This window comes from Electrophorus electricus, chromosome 9 (assembly GCF_013358815.1).
Source record: "Electrophorus electricus isolate fEleEle1 chromosome 9, fEleEle1.pri, whole genome shotgun sequence".
In the NCBI taxonomy this organism is placed as follows: Eukaryota; Metazoa; Chordata; class Actinopteri; order Gymnotiformes; family Gymnotidae; genus Electrophorus; species Electrophorus electricus.
In genome coordinates, this window is record NC_049543.1 from 5,592,566 (window position 1) to 5,610,556 (window position 17,991).

At 43.1% G+C, this 17,991-nt stretch overlaps 2 protein-coding genes across 2 annotated transcripts in view; both read right to left on the reverse strand.

Moving 5' to 3' along the window:
- Positions 1–431: 431 nt before the first annotated feature.
- On the reverse strand, positions 432–11,311 carry lrrc74b (leucine rich repeat containing 74B). The gene is made up of 10 exons (XM_027010631.2): positions 11,145–11,311; positions 10,847–11,027; positions 9,993–10,135; positions 9,679–9,811; positions 8,559–8,765; positions 5,222–5,331; positions 4,748–4,863; positions 4,239–4,317; positions 1,107–1,202; positions 432–786 (listed from the first exon to the last, which is right to left on the reverse strand). Exons 1-10 carry the CDS (start codon positions 11,301–11,303, stop codon positions 670–672), a joined length of 1,341 nt encoding a protein of 446 aa, XP_026866432.2. The 5' UTR covers positions 11,304–11,311; the 3' UTR covers positions 432–669.
- A 954-nt stretch (positions 11,312–12,265) lies between these two features.
- Positions 12,266–17,991, reverse strand: part of nos1 (nitric oxide synthase 1 (neuronal)) — a 43,616-nt gene continuing 37,890 nt past the window's right edge. The window contains exon 29 of the mRNA XM_035530295.1: positions 12,266–15,979. Coding sequence (XP_035386188.1) covers positions 15,964–15,979 — 16 coding nt within the window. The 3' untranslated portion in view covers positions 12,266–15,963. The remainder of the gene's footprint in view (positions 15,980–17,991) is intronic.

The window sequence follows — 17,991 nt, forward strand, 5'->3', positions numbered from 1 at the left end:
CTGAATACCATATCTGCTCCCAACAGTGTTATAGAGTAGTTATTTTCTGCCTCAAATTTCTGTCAATACCCAGGTGTCACAGAGTCTAAATTTTGAATTACGATTATATAAATAGTCATTTTTGTAATGAATTATGTGACTTTGAAACTGCTTTATGAGGAAAAGATGCTTTCAGTCAGTAATAAATGAAAACATTACAAATATTCGCCGGTTCCTGGGATGTAACCACTGTGAAAATGCTTCTGTATTTTTCACCTTTGTTTCTGCGCTCAGTGTCACCCACTCCTGACTAGAATTAAAAAGTGAAGATGCGCATATGGCAGAACTGCACCTGAGGTGATAAACGTCATCAGAACACCCACCCATGCATGATCACATCACTGTGTTCAGCAGCTGTTCACACTTCCCGCTACTCTGCGTGAGGCTTAATGTCAAGAGCAGAGGTCCATTTTTATTCAGTTATATTTCAATAAATTACTTTTAATAAATTCCAAAAAAAAAGAAGTCGAGATTCAGTTTAAACTTAAAACCGAGCAATACATTCAAGCAAACATTCTGTGTATTGAAGTTTAAAGGATTCTTTTCCGCAAATGTTTATGTGGACACAGGAATAGGCCCTCATGCTACTGGTGTAGTAGACTACTGTGTCCAGATGGTTCCTAGTTATGGTCAGCTCTTTGTTTTCTGGAGAGTTCTTCTCTTCCCCCCATGCTTCACCTGGAGGTCTGGCAGTGACTCTTTGATGGAGCAGAACATGTCTTCAAACTCCTGGTCCACGCTGATGTCCTAGGGTAATAAAAGCAATAAAACAGTGTTGGCTGCACCAAGGTCTCTCAAAATAACACACCAACTCAGACTTTCAGCCAATTTACAGGACACCCCATTAACACCTCACTTGAAACACATTTATTCAGTGGCATCCAAAAACGTGCTCGAGGTATTTGCTCATGCGTTAACGGTACATGCTCATGAAATGACAAGTGCTGTTAACGCACGAGCAAACACCCTGATGCTCATTAGATGGCATAGTATGCGGTCTATAGCATGTAGTATGTGGCTTTACACTTGGCCCGTGAGAGCTGAAAGGTAAGGGCAAGAATGCATACCGAGAAGTCCAGGTACTCCACTGCAGATGCTGGGTTCCCCTGTATGGCCTTAAGGACAGCAAAACATCCCACCGACTGGACAGGATTCCGAGCCATCTACATGTCCAGAAAATCAAAGCATCAGGTCAGCAAGACTGTCCACAAGAAAAAGGAGTGTCAGCGATGGAAATAAAGGCCTTGAGCTGTTAGCTCTTGATGTAGAACTTTCTAGAGATCTGGTGGGATCTTACAGACCTCCATGTGCTCCTAGTAATTCATCGTATACTCTTTTGAAGCCATTGTCACAGCTGAACTACAACGAAGTTCTGTTGGCTGAATTGGGATTAATACCTGTGTCTGACGACCTGAAAGCACAGTATGACTCTTTAAATCTCACGCATTTAATTTACTCTCATACAAGACTTAATTCCAAATGTTTGCAGAAATCAACCACTTATTTAGCCTTAACAAACATGCCATTTAAATTTCTTGCATCGGGTGTTTTCCCAAATGATGTTAGTGACCACTATGTGGTGGCAGTCATGAGGGATATGAAAATGAAAATGAAAGCAAGCCACATTTTGTTATGAAATGTAATATGAGGATATTTGTTGAAGAGGCTTTTTGACATGAGTTGTATCATTTTAAACAGGATACAATCTCTCTTTTTGACAACATTGAGTAGGCCTGGAGTTATTTCCATGAGAACTTCACTCAAATTGTAAACAAGCACACCCTATATGTAAATTCAGAGTTAACGGGTGTGCTAACTCCTGGGTTAAAGTTATCTGAGATTATTCATGAATGTAACTTGGCATGGGTCAGGGACTTAGGTGAGGTTCTAACCTGTATACTAACTCATGGTCTCAGAATAGCTGATAAAACAGAAATGTTGCATTATTTTAATAAAAATATCCCTAGAATTAAACCCAGGACCATGACAGAGCCATCAGCATCGGTCAGGCTTTTAATTTCACTGCTTTTAACACAGCACAGATTTGTGGAGCTTGAAAAGAACTTTCTATAAAACCAGCTGGTATTTCTAAAATTAGCATCAGAATTTGCTGCTGAACCACTGTCATATTTTTAATTATAGTTTGTTGACAAATAAAATACCTAAAGCTGCCTTTGTTATTCTGTTTATATTTTAGATATTTATAGACCATTTATACATATATGATAGATATTTATAGACCATTTATAGATCTATAATAGATATTTATAGATCATTTATAGATCTATAATAGATATTTATAGACCATTTTTTGTCTGTATTAGACAATTATAGACCAATCTCTAAACTCTCTGTTGTGGACAAGCTGCTTGAATCCCTGGTTAGTGATCAAGTAAAAGAACACCTGACAATTAATACTGTCTACATCTCAGTCAGGATTCTGCAAAATCTAGAGCACTCTTACAGCTGCCCTGAAGGTCATAAATGATATAACAGAAGCCATAGATAATAAGTAGTGTTTTCTTACTCTTTTTATAGACCTCTCTAAGGCTTTTGATACACTAGGTCAAAATATTTTTAATAGGTTCACTTACAGTTATTGATTTTTCTGAACATGCAGTTGTATTGATTGCAAATTATCTTACAGATAAAACTCAAGATACCCCAGCAAGAGGGTTCCACTCCAGAGAGTGGAAGTTCACAAGGGGGTCCCACAAGTTCACGAGGGGGTCCCACAAGGTTTAGTTCTGGACCCCCTATGATTTTCTCTCTATATAAATTGCCCTGGACTAATAAAGAATATAAATGACTTTCATTTTTATGATTACAGTTATTTACTGCTCTGCATCCACTCCTGCAAGAGCCTTTGCATATTTACAGTATGCATTTGACAGAACACAAGCACTGCTTTGCTAACAGCAATTTGTTCTAAATATAGATAAAACAAAACCTTTTTTTTTTTTTACTACATCAAAAACAGTAAGGTCAGCATTGTCTGAGAAAAGTGTTACCACAAATGCTCAGCAAATTCAGCTGGCATCTACTTTGAAGTATTTTGGGTTTTTAATTGATGATCATTTGTCTTTTAAGGCATATATTCAGCATATTTAAAAAAAGCTGATTCTTGAAAATTGCACTACAGAAATAAGTCTTGCAAAACAGACTTTTAAAGGCACCCTTTGTTCATCTGTCACTGATGATGGGTATGTATTGTATATGGATGCCCCTGCCTTATTCTATTTATATGCTGTACAGTGTGTATGATGGCGCACTGAGAGTCATTACAAATTGTGAATATTCAAAAGTGACCTGGCCTGCCATCTTTGTCCTTGGTGTGTTTTTATTTCTAAAGCTATTTTTATGTGTTTTATTTATGTGTTTTTTAGCTTTTATGCTTTCTTCACCGACTGCATGGAACAATCTACACCCTGTTCTTAATCTTCACGACACAGTATCCAGGAATGAGTTAAAACGATGGTGAAATCTATTGAGTCCAAGCTGTCTGTCTGTAATTGTTTTAACTGATTATTTTAATGTCTGTTCATCTCATTGTTGAAACTCTTTGTTGCTGCCATTCTTGGCCAGGTGTCCTGTAACGCCGAGCGGTAAGGAGGCAGACACGTGCAGAGAAATGCGAGATTTAATAGGGGCAAATCCAAAATTTAGTCGTCTAGGCAGTCCGGGGTCATAGAACCTACACGGAGAGTACGGGAATATATGACTTAACAAAACAAACACACATATGAAGGCAAACGGGGAAGCTATAACTAAGGCTAGGAAACATAAAGGCTAAGATACACACAAAGGCATGGAATACAAAGAAACAGCCATAACGAAACACATTCAAACAGTCAAACATTCAAACAATGAACCACCAAGACCAAGGCACACAACAGGGTTTAAATACCTGAACTTCACAAAACTAGAAACGAGGGACAGGTGTAAGCAATCAAACAAGGTAAGGACAAAACGAAACTATGGAACACACAAGACAGAGAAAACACAGAAGATGGAAGGGACTGATCATGACATGTCCCTTGTAAAAGATCTCAACTGAAGACCTGGTTAAAGAAAAATTATTATTATTATTATTATTATTATTATTATTATTACTCTATTTGCTACCTTTATCCCAGTGTGCCATCTTAGATGCTGTCCTGCTGATTGTACAAGAATCCAATTTCCTCCAAGTGTCTTACCTTGAGGATCCGAATGGTTTTATTCACTCTGAGACCCACAGCTAAATGGATTGCTCCTTCAGGGGGTATGCGATTGACACTGTGGAAACAGAAATCAGAGAAATCTCTTCAAAAGGATGCCTTGTAATTTCCCCACCCGATCTGCCAAACCACCAACCTCCAACCCCATCTTAACTAACCCATAAACTAGAGTCACAATGCAAACCTCTTTCATACTGAGAAGAGGAAAATACTCTCATAGATAAAGCCCAAAAATCTCTCAAACCAAACAGAGGGGGTCTGTTTATCCTGTGCTAAAGACATTTGAACTGAGATTGTACGGCAAATCAAAGAGAAATCGAATCAAACTTGATTGTCTTTTCCTCACTATCTAAGAGATAGCAGCCAGGCTCAGCGTGACTGACTTCTCTTGTGCCAAATGATGTGAAGATCTTTGTGTTCTCCAGTCACTGAGTTGTACAGTAGGTGCAGGAGTTCATAGAGAGAAAGTAGATGATGGAAATGCATACCTAATGTTAAGCTCCTCCAGAGTGTTGTTATCCTTAAGCCCTTGACCAACAGCCACCGCTCCCTCTTTGCCCAGTCCGTTGTAAGATAAGTCCACGACTCGCAAGAATATATTTGCCTTTAAACATTACCATCACATGTTATTTGAGTACACTCGTGCATACACCAATCACTGACCTAGGTGATTACTAACAGCCCAACCAGAACTGCCTTTGTCTTATTTAGTGATGTGGGTTCAAACTGCTTATGTTGGCAGTCTGAAAGTATTGAAGCAGCATCATGGGTTGCTGCTTACTCACGAGCAGGAAGAAAAAGTATATAGTTCATTTCAGCATGTGAGCTCATTGCTTTACCACAATCTGGCCTGCCTGTCACAGCAGCTAAGGATTAGGGTGTTAGGAACTGAAGCACGGTTATTGGGCTGATCGATATCGCTGGGCTGCAGTGAGTTCCTGTACAACATGAAATAGCTGTACCCCCAGGCCTTTGGCTAAAGCGATGACTCCTTTTCCTCGAATGCAGTTCCAGGCCAGATTGAATGACTTCATTCCTGTGTTCTCAGCTAGAGCAGCACCCAGGATTTCCCCTAAGGGGACAGAGAGAGAGAGAGAGAGAGAGGGAGAGAGAGAGAGAGAGAGAGAGAGAGAGAGAGAGAGAGAGGTGAGAGAGAGAGAGAGAGAGAGAGAGAGTGAGGTGAGAGAGAGAGAGAGACAGATACAGAGACAAAGAAATATAGAGAGGGAGAATCTTAAACAGTTGCTGTATGCCTCTATTATAAAGCATTCACAACAGAGCATAATTATCTGAGCCTTTTAAAACAGACTGAGTGGAGAAGATGAAGAATGAAAAAAATCAAAAATACATACATTATGTCACAGCGCCAGGGTGCATTGGACTTCTTTGCCATTTTGGTCACAGTTTTAGAAGTATAAACATATGCTCTAGTATCATAGCATGATATATTTTAAAAGAAGACAGAACTATATTGTCATATGCACCGTAGAAGGAGAGGTACCAGTTGGGTGGGTTATGAATGCATGAATCGTCTTCCTGAATTGTATAGATCATGAGTCCTTTTTCAAACTCTTGTCATTCACAGCACTGTACCCAGAAGGCTTTTCACCATGAGCCTCCCACCCAACACATTTCAGCCATCCTCAGTTGTGGTGATTGCATTGGTCTGGCATTCATGACATCACTGCTTTTAAAGTATTGCATTTTATTGCATCTCCTTGGTCTTTTGGACTGAGACAGAGAGCATATTAAGCCGAGCTTTAATATGCGTGTTCATCATCATTATTTACAACTCTGTGAACATCAAACCCCTGCTTTGTCACGTTTACAAGGCGGGGTGCTTCAGAAGGTAGCCTTCTCTAAGCGCTTACGACCACTCGTGCTGGCCTCATTCACCAGAAGACCATGTCGCTGGAGGTTCAGTCTGGCAAAAATGTCTATGGCATTTTCTTAGACACTTCATCTGAAAGCGAGCTGTTACCAAGCCTGAGTCAGAGACGCTCTGTGGCTTCGTTGTTGTAATAGTAGTGAACTCGACACTGATTTGCTGCACATGAACATGTTCTCACATCTCAGTGGTTCCGACTGTAGAACGGTCTTGTCTCCTTTCTCCAGAAATCTGCTCTTATTTGTGCTGGTAAGCTATTTTCTAGAAAGTTAAGATAGAAAGAATTTATGTGGGAGAGTAATTAAAAGCTGGGAATAATTTGAATGACTGAAGGATGTTATCAGAGTTAAAGCGTTGTGACCAGGAAATTGTTAGAAAGTCCCATGGAATAGGCTCTTTGTCTCGATGGCAGAAATACTGATTTAATTAGCATACTGAGGTCTAACAAAGTGCTGTGTCCAAAATTTCCAGTTAGCATGTAGACCAAATTAGCAACTTCTTTTCCTTCAGTCTCAGCACTACTAATGCTGGAACATAGCTCTTCATCAAGAATCACAGCATTAATAATGCTGGAACATAGCTCTTCATCAAGAATCACAGCATTACTAATGCTGGAACATAGCTCTTCACCAAGAATCATAGCACTACTAATGCTGGAACATAGCTCTTCACCAAGAATCACAGCACTACTAATGCTGGAACATAGCTCTTCATCAAGAATCACAGCATTAATAATGCTGGAACATAGCTCTTCATCAAGAATCACAGCATTACTAATGCTGGAACATAGCTCTTCACCAAGAATCACAGCACTACTAATGCTGGAACATAGCTCTTCATCAAGAATCACAGCACTACTAATGCTGGAACATAGCTCTTCACCAAGAATCACAGCACTACTAATGCTGGAACATAGCTCTTCACCAAGAATCACAGCACTACTAATGCTGGAACATAGCTCTTCATCAAGAATCACAGCATTACTAATGCTGGAACATAGCTCTTCACCAAGAATCACAGCATTACTAATGCTGGAACATAGCTCTTCACCAAGAATCACAGCACTACTAATGTTGGAACATAGCTCTTCACCAAGAATCACAGCACTACTAATGCTGGAACATAGCTCTTCATCAAGAATCACAGCACTGCTAATGCTGGAACATAGCTCTTCATCAAGAATCACAGCACTACTAATGCTGGATCATAGCTCTTCACCAAGAATCACAGCATTACTAATGCTGGAACATAGCTCTTCACCAAGAATCACAGCACTACTAATGTTGGAACATAGCTCTTCACCAAGAATCACAGCACTACTAATGCTGGAACATAGCTCTTCATCAAGAATCACAGCATTGCTAATGCTGGAACATAGCTCTTCATCAAGAATCACAGCACTACTAATGCTGGAACATAGCTCTTCACCAAGAATCACAGCACTACTAATGCTGGAACATAGCTCTTCATCAAGAATCTCAGCATTACTAATGCTGGAACATAGCTCTTCACCAAGAATCACAGCATTACTAATGCTGGAACATAGCTCTTCACCAAGAATCACAGCACTACTAATGCTGGAACATAGCTCTTCATCAAGAATCACAGCATTACTCATGCTGGAACATAGCTCTTCACCAAGAATCACAGCATTACTAATGCTGGAACATAGCTCTTCACCAAGAATCACAGCATTACTAATGCTGGAACAAAGCTCTTCACCAAGAATCACAGCATTACTAATGCTGGAACATAGCTCTTCATCAAGAATCACAGCACTACTAATGCTGGAACATAGCTCTTCACCAAGAATCACAGCACTACTAATGCTGGAACATAGCTCTTCACCAAGAATCACAGCACTACTAATGCTGGAACATAGCTCTTCATCAAGAATCATAGCACTACTAATGCTGGAACATAGCTCTTCATCAGGAATCACAGCATTACTAATGCTGGAACATAGCTCTTCACCAAGAATCACAGCATTACTAATGCTGGAACATAGCTCTTCATCAAGAATCACAGCATTACTAATGCTGGAACATAGCTCTTCATCAAGAATCACAGCATTACTAATGCTCTTCACCAAGAATCTTTTGCTATTCCAAGATCAGCATCTAAATAATGATTGTGACAGAGACCATCACTTAGGAAGGTTAAATGGCTGCTCTGGATGCTCTTTGGTCTGGTGGTCAGAGCTCACTTTCACCTCCTGTCAGGCCTGGGTTTGAGCTCCAGGTTGGGTGGCTGCCTGCAACCTTCGGTACAATGATGACACTGATGAGTACTGGTATTCAGTAGGGGTGTTTATTAAAGGTGTTCAGTGCAGGTGTTGAATGAGGGTGCTCAGCTTCATTAGTGCCCAAGGGCATCCAGTTACCTGCTCTCTCTCCCAGTCTCTCTGTTACCTGCTGCTTCTCCCAGCCTGTTGTGACTCATGTCCAGGTGTTGCAGGTGCTGGTTGCTGCTCAGCGCCGTTGCCAGGTGTCTGGTCGCATGCTTGTCCAGGCAGTTCTGTGAGAGGTTGAGCGAGGCCAGTGTGGTGTTCTCCAGCAGCATGCTGGCAAGAGCTTTTGCACCAAGCTCCCCTATCCGGTTCTCTGAAAGGTCCAGCTCTGAAAGGGTGCCAGCACCAAACATATTTGTTTAGCTACATGAGGACTTTAGTAGGTTAATTCATAGTTCAATCTTAAAGCGCTACTTCACCAGAAAATGCTACAGTGGCTAACAGTAGAGTAAAGTTAATAGATCCTAACATAAAATTATCACTCATAAAATTATAAATGTCCATACTGGCTTTCATACATTGCATCCATGGTAGCAATTTGGGCTAAGGAATTCTTTTAAAGACAGTATAGTATAGTATAGTATAGTATAGTATAGTATAGTATAGTATAGTATAATATAGTATAGTATAACATAGTATAGTATAGTATAGTATAGTATAGTATAGTATAGTATAGTATAGTATAGTATAGTATAGTATAGTATAACATAGTATAGTCATTTTTCATAGCCTCCTGGCAGGTCCAGTATATGCAGACTTTCAGCGTTTGAGCCGATGTGATGTGCTTCAGTCTTAGAATTACTTAGTGACAGAAACTAGCCAGCCACAGTTGTTCACTGATTCAGGACAGGCACTGTGTGAAATTCAAATTGAAATTTAAATAAGCAGTATTGTTTTCTTGTCTTGCCATTTCATTAAAGTAGCTGAAATATAGTAGAGGTTCTTATATATGGAAAGAGCAGCTGGGAAAAGCCTCAAGTATTGAGGCATTTTACAGTTCTGTGCTACAGGGAGCTGAGCGCTCCAAATATGACAGCTTCTCTCAAAAAGATCTGCTTTAGCCGAGTTAATTATCCAGAAATGACACAAACAAACAAACAATTACTCAAACAAAGAAATGAAACCCAAACTTGCTGGGTGTTGCATTGAATCAAGCTTAGACTGTGGATAGGGTTTGGGTGCTGGATGTGCATGTAGTGTATGGAAGGTGTTTGGGAGTAGTGGCCATTTCTAAAAGGCACCTGTGATGTAACAGTTCTCCTTGAGCATGTCAGCCATAGCAGCTCCGCCCACCCCTTCCATCCAATTATCTCGCAGATTTAGCTTCACAATGGATGTGTTGGTTACCAAGGGAACCGCCAGTGCTACAGCACCCTATGGAACAGTTTTCAAAATGGTTTTTCCTCTCTCTTTATTTCACATCTGCTGAATACTGTAAACGTAAACGTGTTCTTATATCTGTCCACTTTTCCAGACACGTGAAGGCTCCGTTATTCTCACTCTTTCTGTAATTTCTGTGAGCGGCTGCTTTGAAAGCTGCCCATTTGGAGATTACCTGAGGGCCGAGTCCATGATGCGCCATGCTGACTTCACTCTTCTGCATGGTCCTCAGGAAGCAGGAGGCTGGGATCACACCGAGCCTCTTACACGCCTCCCTGTAGCGCACTTGGCCTGTGAGGTCATACTGGTCCCTCTCATCTGTAACCATAATATGACATCCCTCAATTCTAGTCAGACCTGAAGGCCTGTGAACTGCAGATATTATGACATTCTGGGCATTGTTATGTAACAATACAGCTTCTCAGTAACCAATCAGTATGAGACATTTAGCGAAACAATGCACAAGTCATTGTGTATGGAGATTTGGAAGAAAAGCATCTAGCAGTTAAATCCAATCCTTCAGCCGCCTGTTGAAATGAAACATTGTCATTAGCAAATCAAATATCATTAAGACAACCAATTACGACAAATGTGGAAAATTCCCAAGCCATTCATTAAGCTATGCATAGGCACACTGCACTAATATAGCAGATGGGCAGTGCTAATAAGCTGGAAAAAAAAAAAAAAACAGGCAGGAGCAGGAGTGCAAGCACATGGACACTCAGTGGCTTGGTGACTTCAGAACAGCCATTTATCTAGATGTAGGAGACCGTGTAGGTGTTTCAGTATCTTCAGAACAAGCAGGTGGGAAATGGAGAGAGAGAAAAAAGAGAATGTCTGAAATCAAAAGTATGACTCATGACTGTTAGCCAGTTTTATTTCATGCTAGAGCAGCTACCACACACTCTGCAGCCCTTGGCTTTCTGACAGCCTCTATCATAATACGAATCGCCCACGCTCATGCTCTCCATGTCACTCGCTCCCTCACTCAGCTTTTTTGCATTTAATAAGAGCCCTTTGCTACATAACCTTCAAGCTCCAGGTCTGTGTCGGAATCTTCATCCAAGGTGAAACACGCGTTGTCTCTCTGCTGTCCATCCAATGGCTGATCGCTCCTACCAGCTTCCTCCTCATCGTCGTCCCCGTCATCAGCTTCACTTCCGACTCTGTCCCCAGCGCTCAGACCCCATGCATTTGCTCTGGCCACTGTCTGTGAGCGGACACACACACACACACACACACACACACACACACACACACACACCATCACCCTGCTTTGTTTTGTTGATCTCTTTTTCCACTATTTTGTTTGGTCCTGCAAGCTCACCTGGTTGTCCACACTGCCTCTGCTGTAGATATGGCGGGGTCTGCTGGGTGACCTGCTCCCAACCGCTCCCAACAGCTCTTCCACATGACCTTCATCTCCATCATCCTCACGTACTGATAGCAGCAGTGTCTCCCTAGATATCTTCTTACCGACCATCATGAAGTGTGTGTGTGTGTGTGGGGGGGGGGGGGGGTGCAGTTAGTTTCAAAGCTTTTTTCCTTTTAAGTTTCACTGAATAAACATCTATGTTTTCAGGTCCATGGCTTCAAACAAACAGGTTTAATTCCTTAAAACAAGCAGGTATCCAGCTGTTGCCTATGCAAGTGTTAAAACTCTGAAAGCAAATCAGTGCAGTGGTGTTTTCTGTTGCCCTGTTGTGGGAGGACCATCCAGACTGACAGTCAGACTGACTAATTGCCCAACTTTAAACGCAAACTTTATCCCACATGCTCCAATCGGCAGGAGGCTCTAAACAATGGGGGCAGGATAATGTTCAACTGATTTACTTTGTTGACAGGTTGCCATGGTGCCCATCCTCCACACTCCTCTGTCCCTGCACTGAGGGGTTTGAGCGGGAGCAACAATGATATGAACAAAGAACATACTTGATTCTGACAACCATGTTTTCATGTAACAATAAAGGTATAATTTTGCATAATACTCAAGAGATGTTATAACTATGTTATTAATTCAATGAATGAAAAAGCCCTTATATTACAGATATAATATAGATGACATGCTACATATTTAATTAAATACACACACACACACACACACACACACACACACACACACACACACACACACACACACACACAACTTTTTTTTTTTTTTTATACAAATTCTAAATCAAAGGATGCAACAAGTAGAATTTCCCATTCACATGTGAAATTGCACATGATTTAAGAGTGGCAAGTTTGTAATGTTTCTCAGAATCATAAACAGAATGTGGACGACTGATGGCTGTGGTTAGGACAAATCCCAGCAGTGAGCCAGCAGTGAGCCAGCAGTGAGCCAGCAGTGAGCCAGCAGTGAGCCAGGCTTTTTAATGTCCCTGTCCATGAAGACCCATAAAAGACAACACACTACGGGTTGTGACGTGAATGTGATTTTATTATTAAGTGAGTTACGAATATGCAACAAAATGGCAAATGATTCCAGGTTCAGGTGTTGCACAACTGAAGGCTCACAGCATAAGAGTGGCTGGAAATCTTTTTTCTTTCTTTTTTTGGCAGCAGCAAAAATTCAAAGGATCCAAGGACCCTAGAACCCTAGAACCCAAGGACACAAGGACACTAAGACCCAAGGACCCTAGAACCCTAGGACCCAAGGACCCTAGAACCCAAGGACACAAGGATACTAAGACCCAAGGACCCTAGAACCCTAGGACCCAAGGACCCTAGAACCCAAGGACACAAGGACACTAAGACCCAAGGACCCTAGAACCCTAGGACCCAAGGACCCTAGAACCCAAGGACACAAGGACACTAAGACCCAAGGACCCTAGAACCCTAGGACCCAAGGACACTAGAACCCAAGGAGCCTAGAACCCAAGGACCCTAGGACACTAGGACCCAACGACACTAGAACCCAAGGACCAGTCCATAATTTCTAACACAACAGTCAACAAGACATTGCTGAAGAGGAGGATCGGCTTTGGCAACAGGACACAGTGACATCATGCACTTTTTTTTCTAACAAGCAACATTTAAACAAACAAAACCCCCAAAACAATATCTATAATCAAAATACATTCTTAAAAAAAGTTCTTAAACAGATTCATATTTACTTAGCCTTGACACATGTGTAACTTTTTGTTTTTTATGCTCGCTTTGTATCACAGAGTTCAGACGGTGTGGAATGCAAAGTAGCAAGTAGCAAACAGACACAATCGGCAGCAAGAAACGGCAGTGATGCTCTCAACAGAATGAAGACCATTCCTCCGCAGACCTGACTCCAAACCTGACATGTAAATCAGCCTGGTTAAGTCATTCCTCCGCAGACCTGACTCCAAACCTGACATGTAAATCAGCCTGGTTAAGTCATTCCTCCGCAGACCTGACTCCAAACCTGACATGTAAATCAGCCTGATTAAGTCATTCCTCCGCAGACCTGACTCCAAACCTGACATGTAAATCAGCCTGGTTAAGTCATTCCTCCGCAGACCTGACTCCAAACCTGACATGTAAATCAGCCTGGTTAAGTCATTCCTCCGCAGACCTGACTCCAAACCTGACATGTAAATCAGCCTGGTTAAGTCATTCCTCCGCAGACCTGACTCCAAACCTGACATGTAAATCAGCCTGGTTAAGTCATTCTTGAGGTTAGATTTCTTTCTGGAAAAAGAAACCCAGCACAGGGCCTACACGGGGTCAAAGCAAAGCAGCATATTTGCCAAATGCATAAGGAAGCGCTAAGGAAACAGGAAGGTTCCCTCACTGAATGGGCACCAATTTTAAAGGGAGCAACATCCGAATGAAGCAAAAGGACTGACATGGATGTTTTTCCACCTAATCAGGATTATTGTAAATATGTCTGGTCATTGGTCATTGTTAAAAAAAAAAAAAAAAAAGGGGGGGGGCCCACTACCATGGCAACTATTTGATAGTCTGGCAGTGTTGTTATCTTGGTGCCCCTGGAGAAACACACATCTTGATGTAGTTTACAAGAAAATGGTCCCTTCTGGAATCTAAACGACACTGGGCCAAATTCATAAAACATATTGTCAGATTTAAAATAACGTCAACAGCAATTAGTGCCGGAGTAACACATTTCCACATTCATAAATGTGGATTGCTGGCACATTTGACCTTTTCTGTGATATATTGTTCTGCCACATTTTGTCCTCAATCGTATATTATGTTGGCAATTGATAATAGAATACAGCTCTGCAAACACATCACCTGAAGCTGTACGTTTCCTGGTAAGAATTCAATATGGATCATACGTACAAGACATCAACAAAATTCTAGACACTTAGCTAATTGACAGATTTATTTAAAAGGCACATTTTGGTCTGTTTGGAGTGAGAAGGATGGCAAACTTTACAGCTGCAGGCCTACACGAAGAGGAAGGTAACTTGCTTGAGCAAACCTCAGATCGCCATGAACCTTTGTCATAAGAAATGCATATTTAGGTGTTACAAAGCAGAAAACTATAACAGACATAGACTGAAGAGCAATACAATTTTGTGGCTCTGCCATGATTTACAAGAACTGAAATGATCATCTCAGCACAACCATCCACTTCCAATTTTGGTGAAAGTTACAAATGCATTACATATTCACGCAACTGGCTGTTTTCAGCATACCACTGGTGTCACGTCTGAGGTTGGTCAGTCATCTGTTGCTTAGCGTGGCTCTTTAATATGTATAGCCTCATTTATATGTTGATTCTGATCGTCTTTCACCTTGGGAACAGGTGGATTTACTGAGGCGTGTGCGAAATATCGCCACAGCGACTTTATGAATAGGAATTAAATACCGTGTGGCACCTTTTGCGAGGCGTAGAGAAGTTACCATGAAGTTTTATGAATCTGGCCCATTATGTTAAGAATGCTCATGGAGGCAAGACGAGAACCTTTTTATAAGTTCTAAGCCTGTGAAAAGATTGGTATTATGACTGCCTCGGTTTTCTCCCGCACATTGTTGCTTTCTGTAACCTAGGAACCTCTGTGACTAGAGATTCAACTTTGATTCATTGTCCGGGCCATTTCACGGAACCTAAATCCAGTTCACACGTGCAGATCCATGAGCTCCGTCTGCTCTCCCATTTCGCGACATATCAGTCATAATTCTCCATCTGAAAATCCCATTGGTCTAAAACTTACATTACCTCATCTTTATTTTCTCTCAGTTTAAAAGCACATCATTTTCAGACACATTTTTTTCTGACATAAATCTGCGAAAACACCTCAGTGGCCAAACCGAATATTCCTGCCTCTCTGACTCACACGATGTCTGAGAGGAGACCAAAGCAATATTCTGTTTTCTCTCCCATTCCGCTTCCTGAATTTCCCTGCACACTCTGCTCAAGCCAAGCGTGACATGGGGCTTCACGAGAGAGAAGTGGGAGTAAAAACAGCAACAAAAAAGGGCAAAAATAAAAAGATTTCTATCCCATTCCAGGCTGGGATTAAGACTGGCTGGGCTCACGTGCCTCGTTTTGGAGGTTAACACCCCAGCCATGTTCAGCGCTGAAGCTGCCGATTTTTTTTTTTTTGCTCAGAAATCACAAAACATGCACGTAAATCATCACGGATAAAAAAAACAAAACAAAACAAAAAAAAACACAGACGAGGCTGTCTACCACGGGCGCCTGTGCAAGAATTTCTAATCCAGACACATTATTATGTGCACAGTGACCCTTTCATTCACTAAACCCAAAAGTAAATAGTTTATCACCAACACTTAATAACTAAATACATGCTTGTAAATTTTAAAATACCAGGACTACAACTCTTGACATTATGGCTCTTGCTCATGCATTCACAAATAGGCAGTTTGAGTTCAGGTGCTCAGTTCACACAGCTTAATAATAAATAAATAAACAAACAAACAAACAAACCATATGAACATAGATTAAATAAAAAGCTAATTCAGAAGGAAACATGCACCTGTCATCATACCTGCACATTCTGAGCAGAGAGATGCAGGGCAAGTAGAAACTAGCAAAGCGCGAGAACAAGTACGGTAAAGGAAAAAGGAAAGAAAACAATCTTGGCACAGTTTTGTGAAACAGGACGGGAGTTCTGGGCTCTTGTTCGGCCTCCCCGTCACCCTGCCTGTGTGAGACTCAAGCCAGAAATGGAAACGATGTCCTATGAACAAAACACCCTGCAACGAACAAAGAGAAGGAAACAAACTGAGAAAAAGACAAAGAGAGAGAAGAGCAGAGGAGAACAATAAAAACAAGATTCATATCTTTCTACCTGATGACTTTGCTCATAAAACAATTAACATTTTGATTAGCTGCTCACCAAGCAGCTCCAGGGACTGGATACTAAACAAGCCAGTTAACTGGTCCAGTGTGCATGACGTTCTTGCTCCCTCTGCTCTGGTGGAGAGCGTAGTGGGAGTACGGCTCTGGTGGAGAGCGTAGTGGGAGTACGGCTCTGGTGGAGAGCGTAGTGGGAGTATGGCTCTGGTGGAGAGCGTAGTGGGAGTACGGCTCTGGTGGAGAGCGTACTGGGAGTACGGCTCTGGTGGAGAGCGTACTGGGAGTATGGCTCTGGTGAAGGGTGTAGTGGGAGTACGGCTCTGGTGGAGAGCGTAGTGGGAGTACGGCTCTGGTGGAGAGCGTAGTGGGAGTACGGCTCTGGTGGAGAGCGTAGTGGGAGTACGGCTCTGGTGGAGAGCGTAGTGGGAGTATGGCTCTGGTGGAGAGCGTAGTGGGAGTAAGGCTCTGGTGGAGAGCGTACTGGGAGTACGGCTCTGGTGGAGAGCGTAGTGGGAGTATGGCTCTGGTGGAGAGCGTAGTGGGAGTATGGCTCTGGTGGAGAGCGTAGTGGGAGTATGGCTCTGGTGAAGGGTGTAGTGGGAGTATGGCTCTGGTGGAGAGCGTAGTGGGAGTACGGCTCTGGTGGAGAGCGTAGTGGGAGTATGGCTCTGGTGAAGGGTGTAGTGGGAGTATGGCTCTGGTGGAGAGCGTAGTGGGAGTACGGCTCTGGTGGAGAGCGTAGTGGGAGTATGGCTCTGGTGGAGAGTGTACTGGGAGTATGGCTCTGGTGGAGAGCGTAGTGGGAGTATGGCTCTGGTGGAGAGCGTAGTGGGAGTACGGCTCTGGTGGAGAGCGTAGTGGGAGTATGGCTCTGGTGGAGAGCGTAGTGGGAGTATGGCTCTGGTGGAGAGCGTAGTGGGAGTACGGCTCTGGTGGAGAGCGTAGTGGGAGTATGGCTCTGGTGGAGAGCGTAGTGGGAGTATGGCTCTGGTGGAGAGCGTAGTGGGAGTACGGCTCTGGTGGAGAGCGTAGTGGGAGTATGGCTCTGGTGGAGAGCGTAGTGGGAGTATGGCTCTGGTGGAGAGCGTAGTGGGAGTACGGCTCTGGTGGAGAGCGTACTGGGAGTACGGCTCTGGTGGAGAGCGTAGTGGGAGTATGGCTCTGGTGGAGAGCGTAGTGGGAGTACGGCTCTGGTGAAGGGTGTAGTGGGAGTATGGCTCTGGTGGAGAGCGTACTGGGAGTACGGCTCTGGTGGAGAGCGTAGTGGGAGTACGGCTCTGGTGGAGAGCGTAGTGGGAGTACGGCTCTGGTGGAGAGCGTAGTGGGAGTACGGCTCTGGTGGAGAGCGTAGTGGGAGTATGGCTCTGGTGGAGAGCGTAGTGGGAGTACGGCTCTGGTGGAGAGCGTAGTGGGAGTATGGCTCTGGTGGAGAGCGTAGTGGGAGTACGGCTCTGGTGGAGAGCGTAGTGGGAGTATGGCTCTGGTGGAGAGCGTAGTGGGAGTAAGGCTCTGGTGGAGAGCGTAGTGGGAGTATGGCTCTGGTGGAGAGCGTAGTGGGAGTAAGGCTCTGGTGGAGAGCGTACTGGAGTACGGCTCTGGTGGAGAGCGTAGTGGGAGTACGGCTCTGGTGGAGAGCGTAGTGGGAGTATGGCTCTGGTGGAGAGCGTAGTGGGAGTACGGCTCTGGTGGAGAGCGTAGTGGGAGTATGGCTCTGGTGGAGAGCGTAGTGGGAGTACGGCTCTGGTGGAGAGCGTAGTGGGAGTATGGCTCTGGTGGAGAGCGTAGTGGGAGTAAGGCTCTGGTGGAGAGCGTACTGGGAGTACGGCTCTGGTGGAGAGCATAGTGGGAGTATGGCTCTGGTGGAGAGCGTAGTGGGAGTACGGCTCTGGTGGAGAGCGTAGTGGGAGTA

What these genes read in the sequence shown, in the direction of transcription:
- lrrc74b (XM_027010631.2), bottom strand. Translation starts at nt 11,303, where the DNA reads ATGATGGTCGGTAAGAAGATATCTAGGGAGACACTGCTGCTATCAGTA. An exon ending in CTTTAGCCAAAGGCCTGGGG is followed by an intron (nt 4,864 to 5,221) that starts GTACAGCTATTT and finishes TAATGTTTAAAG; the next exon opens with GCAAATATATTCTTGCGAGT. An exon ending in AAACCATTCGGATCCTCAAG is followed by an intron (nt 1,203 to 4,238) that starts GTAAGACACTTG and finishes CTGGACATGTAG; the next exon opens with ATGGCTCGGAATCCTGTCCA.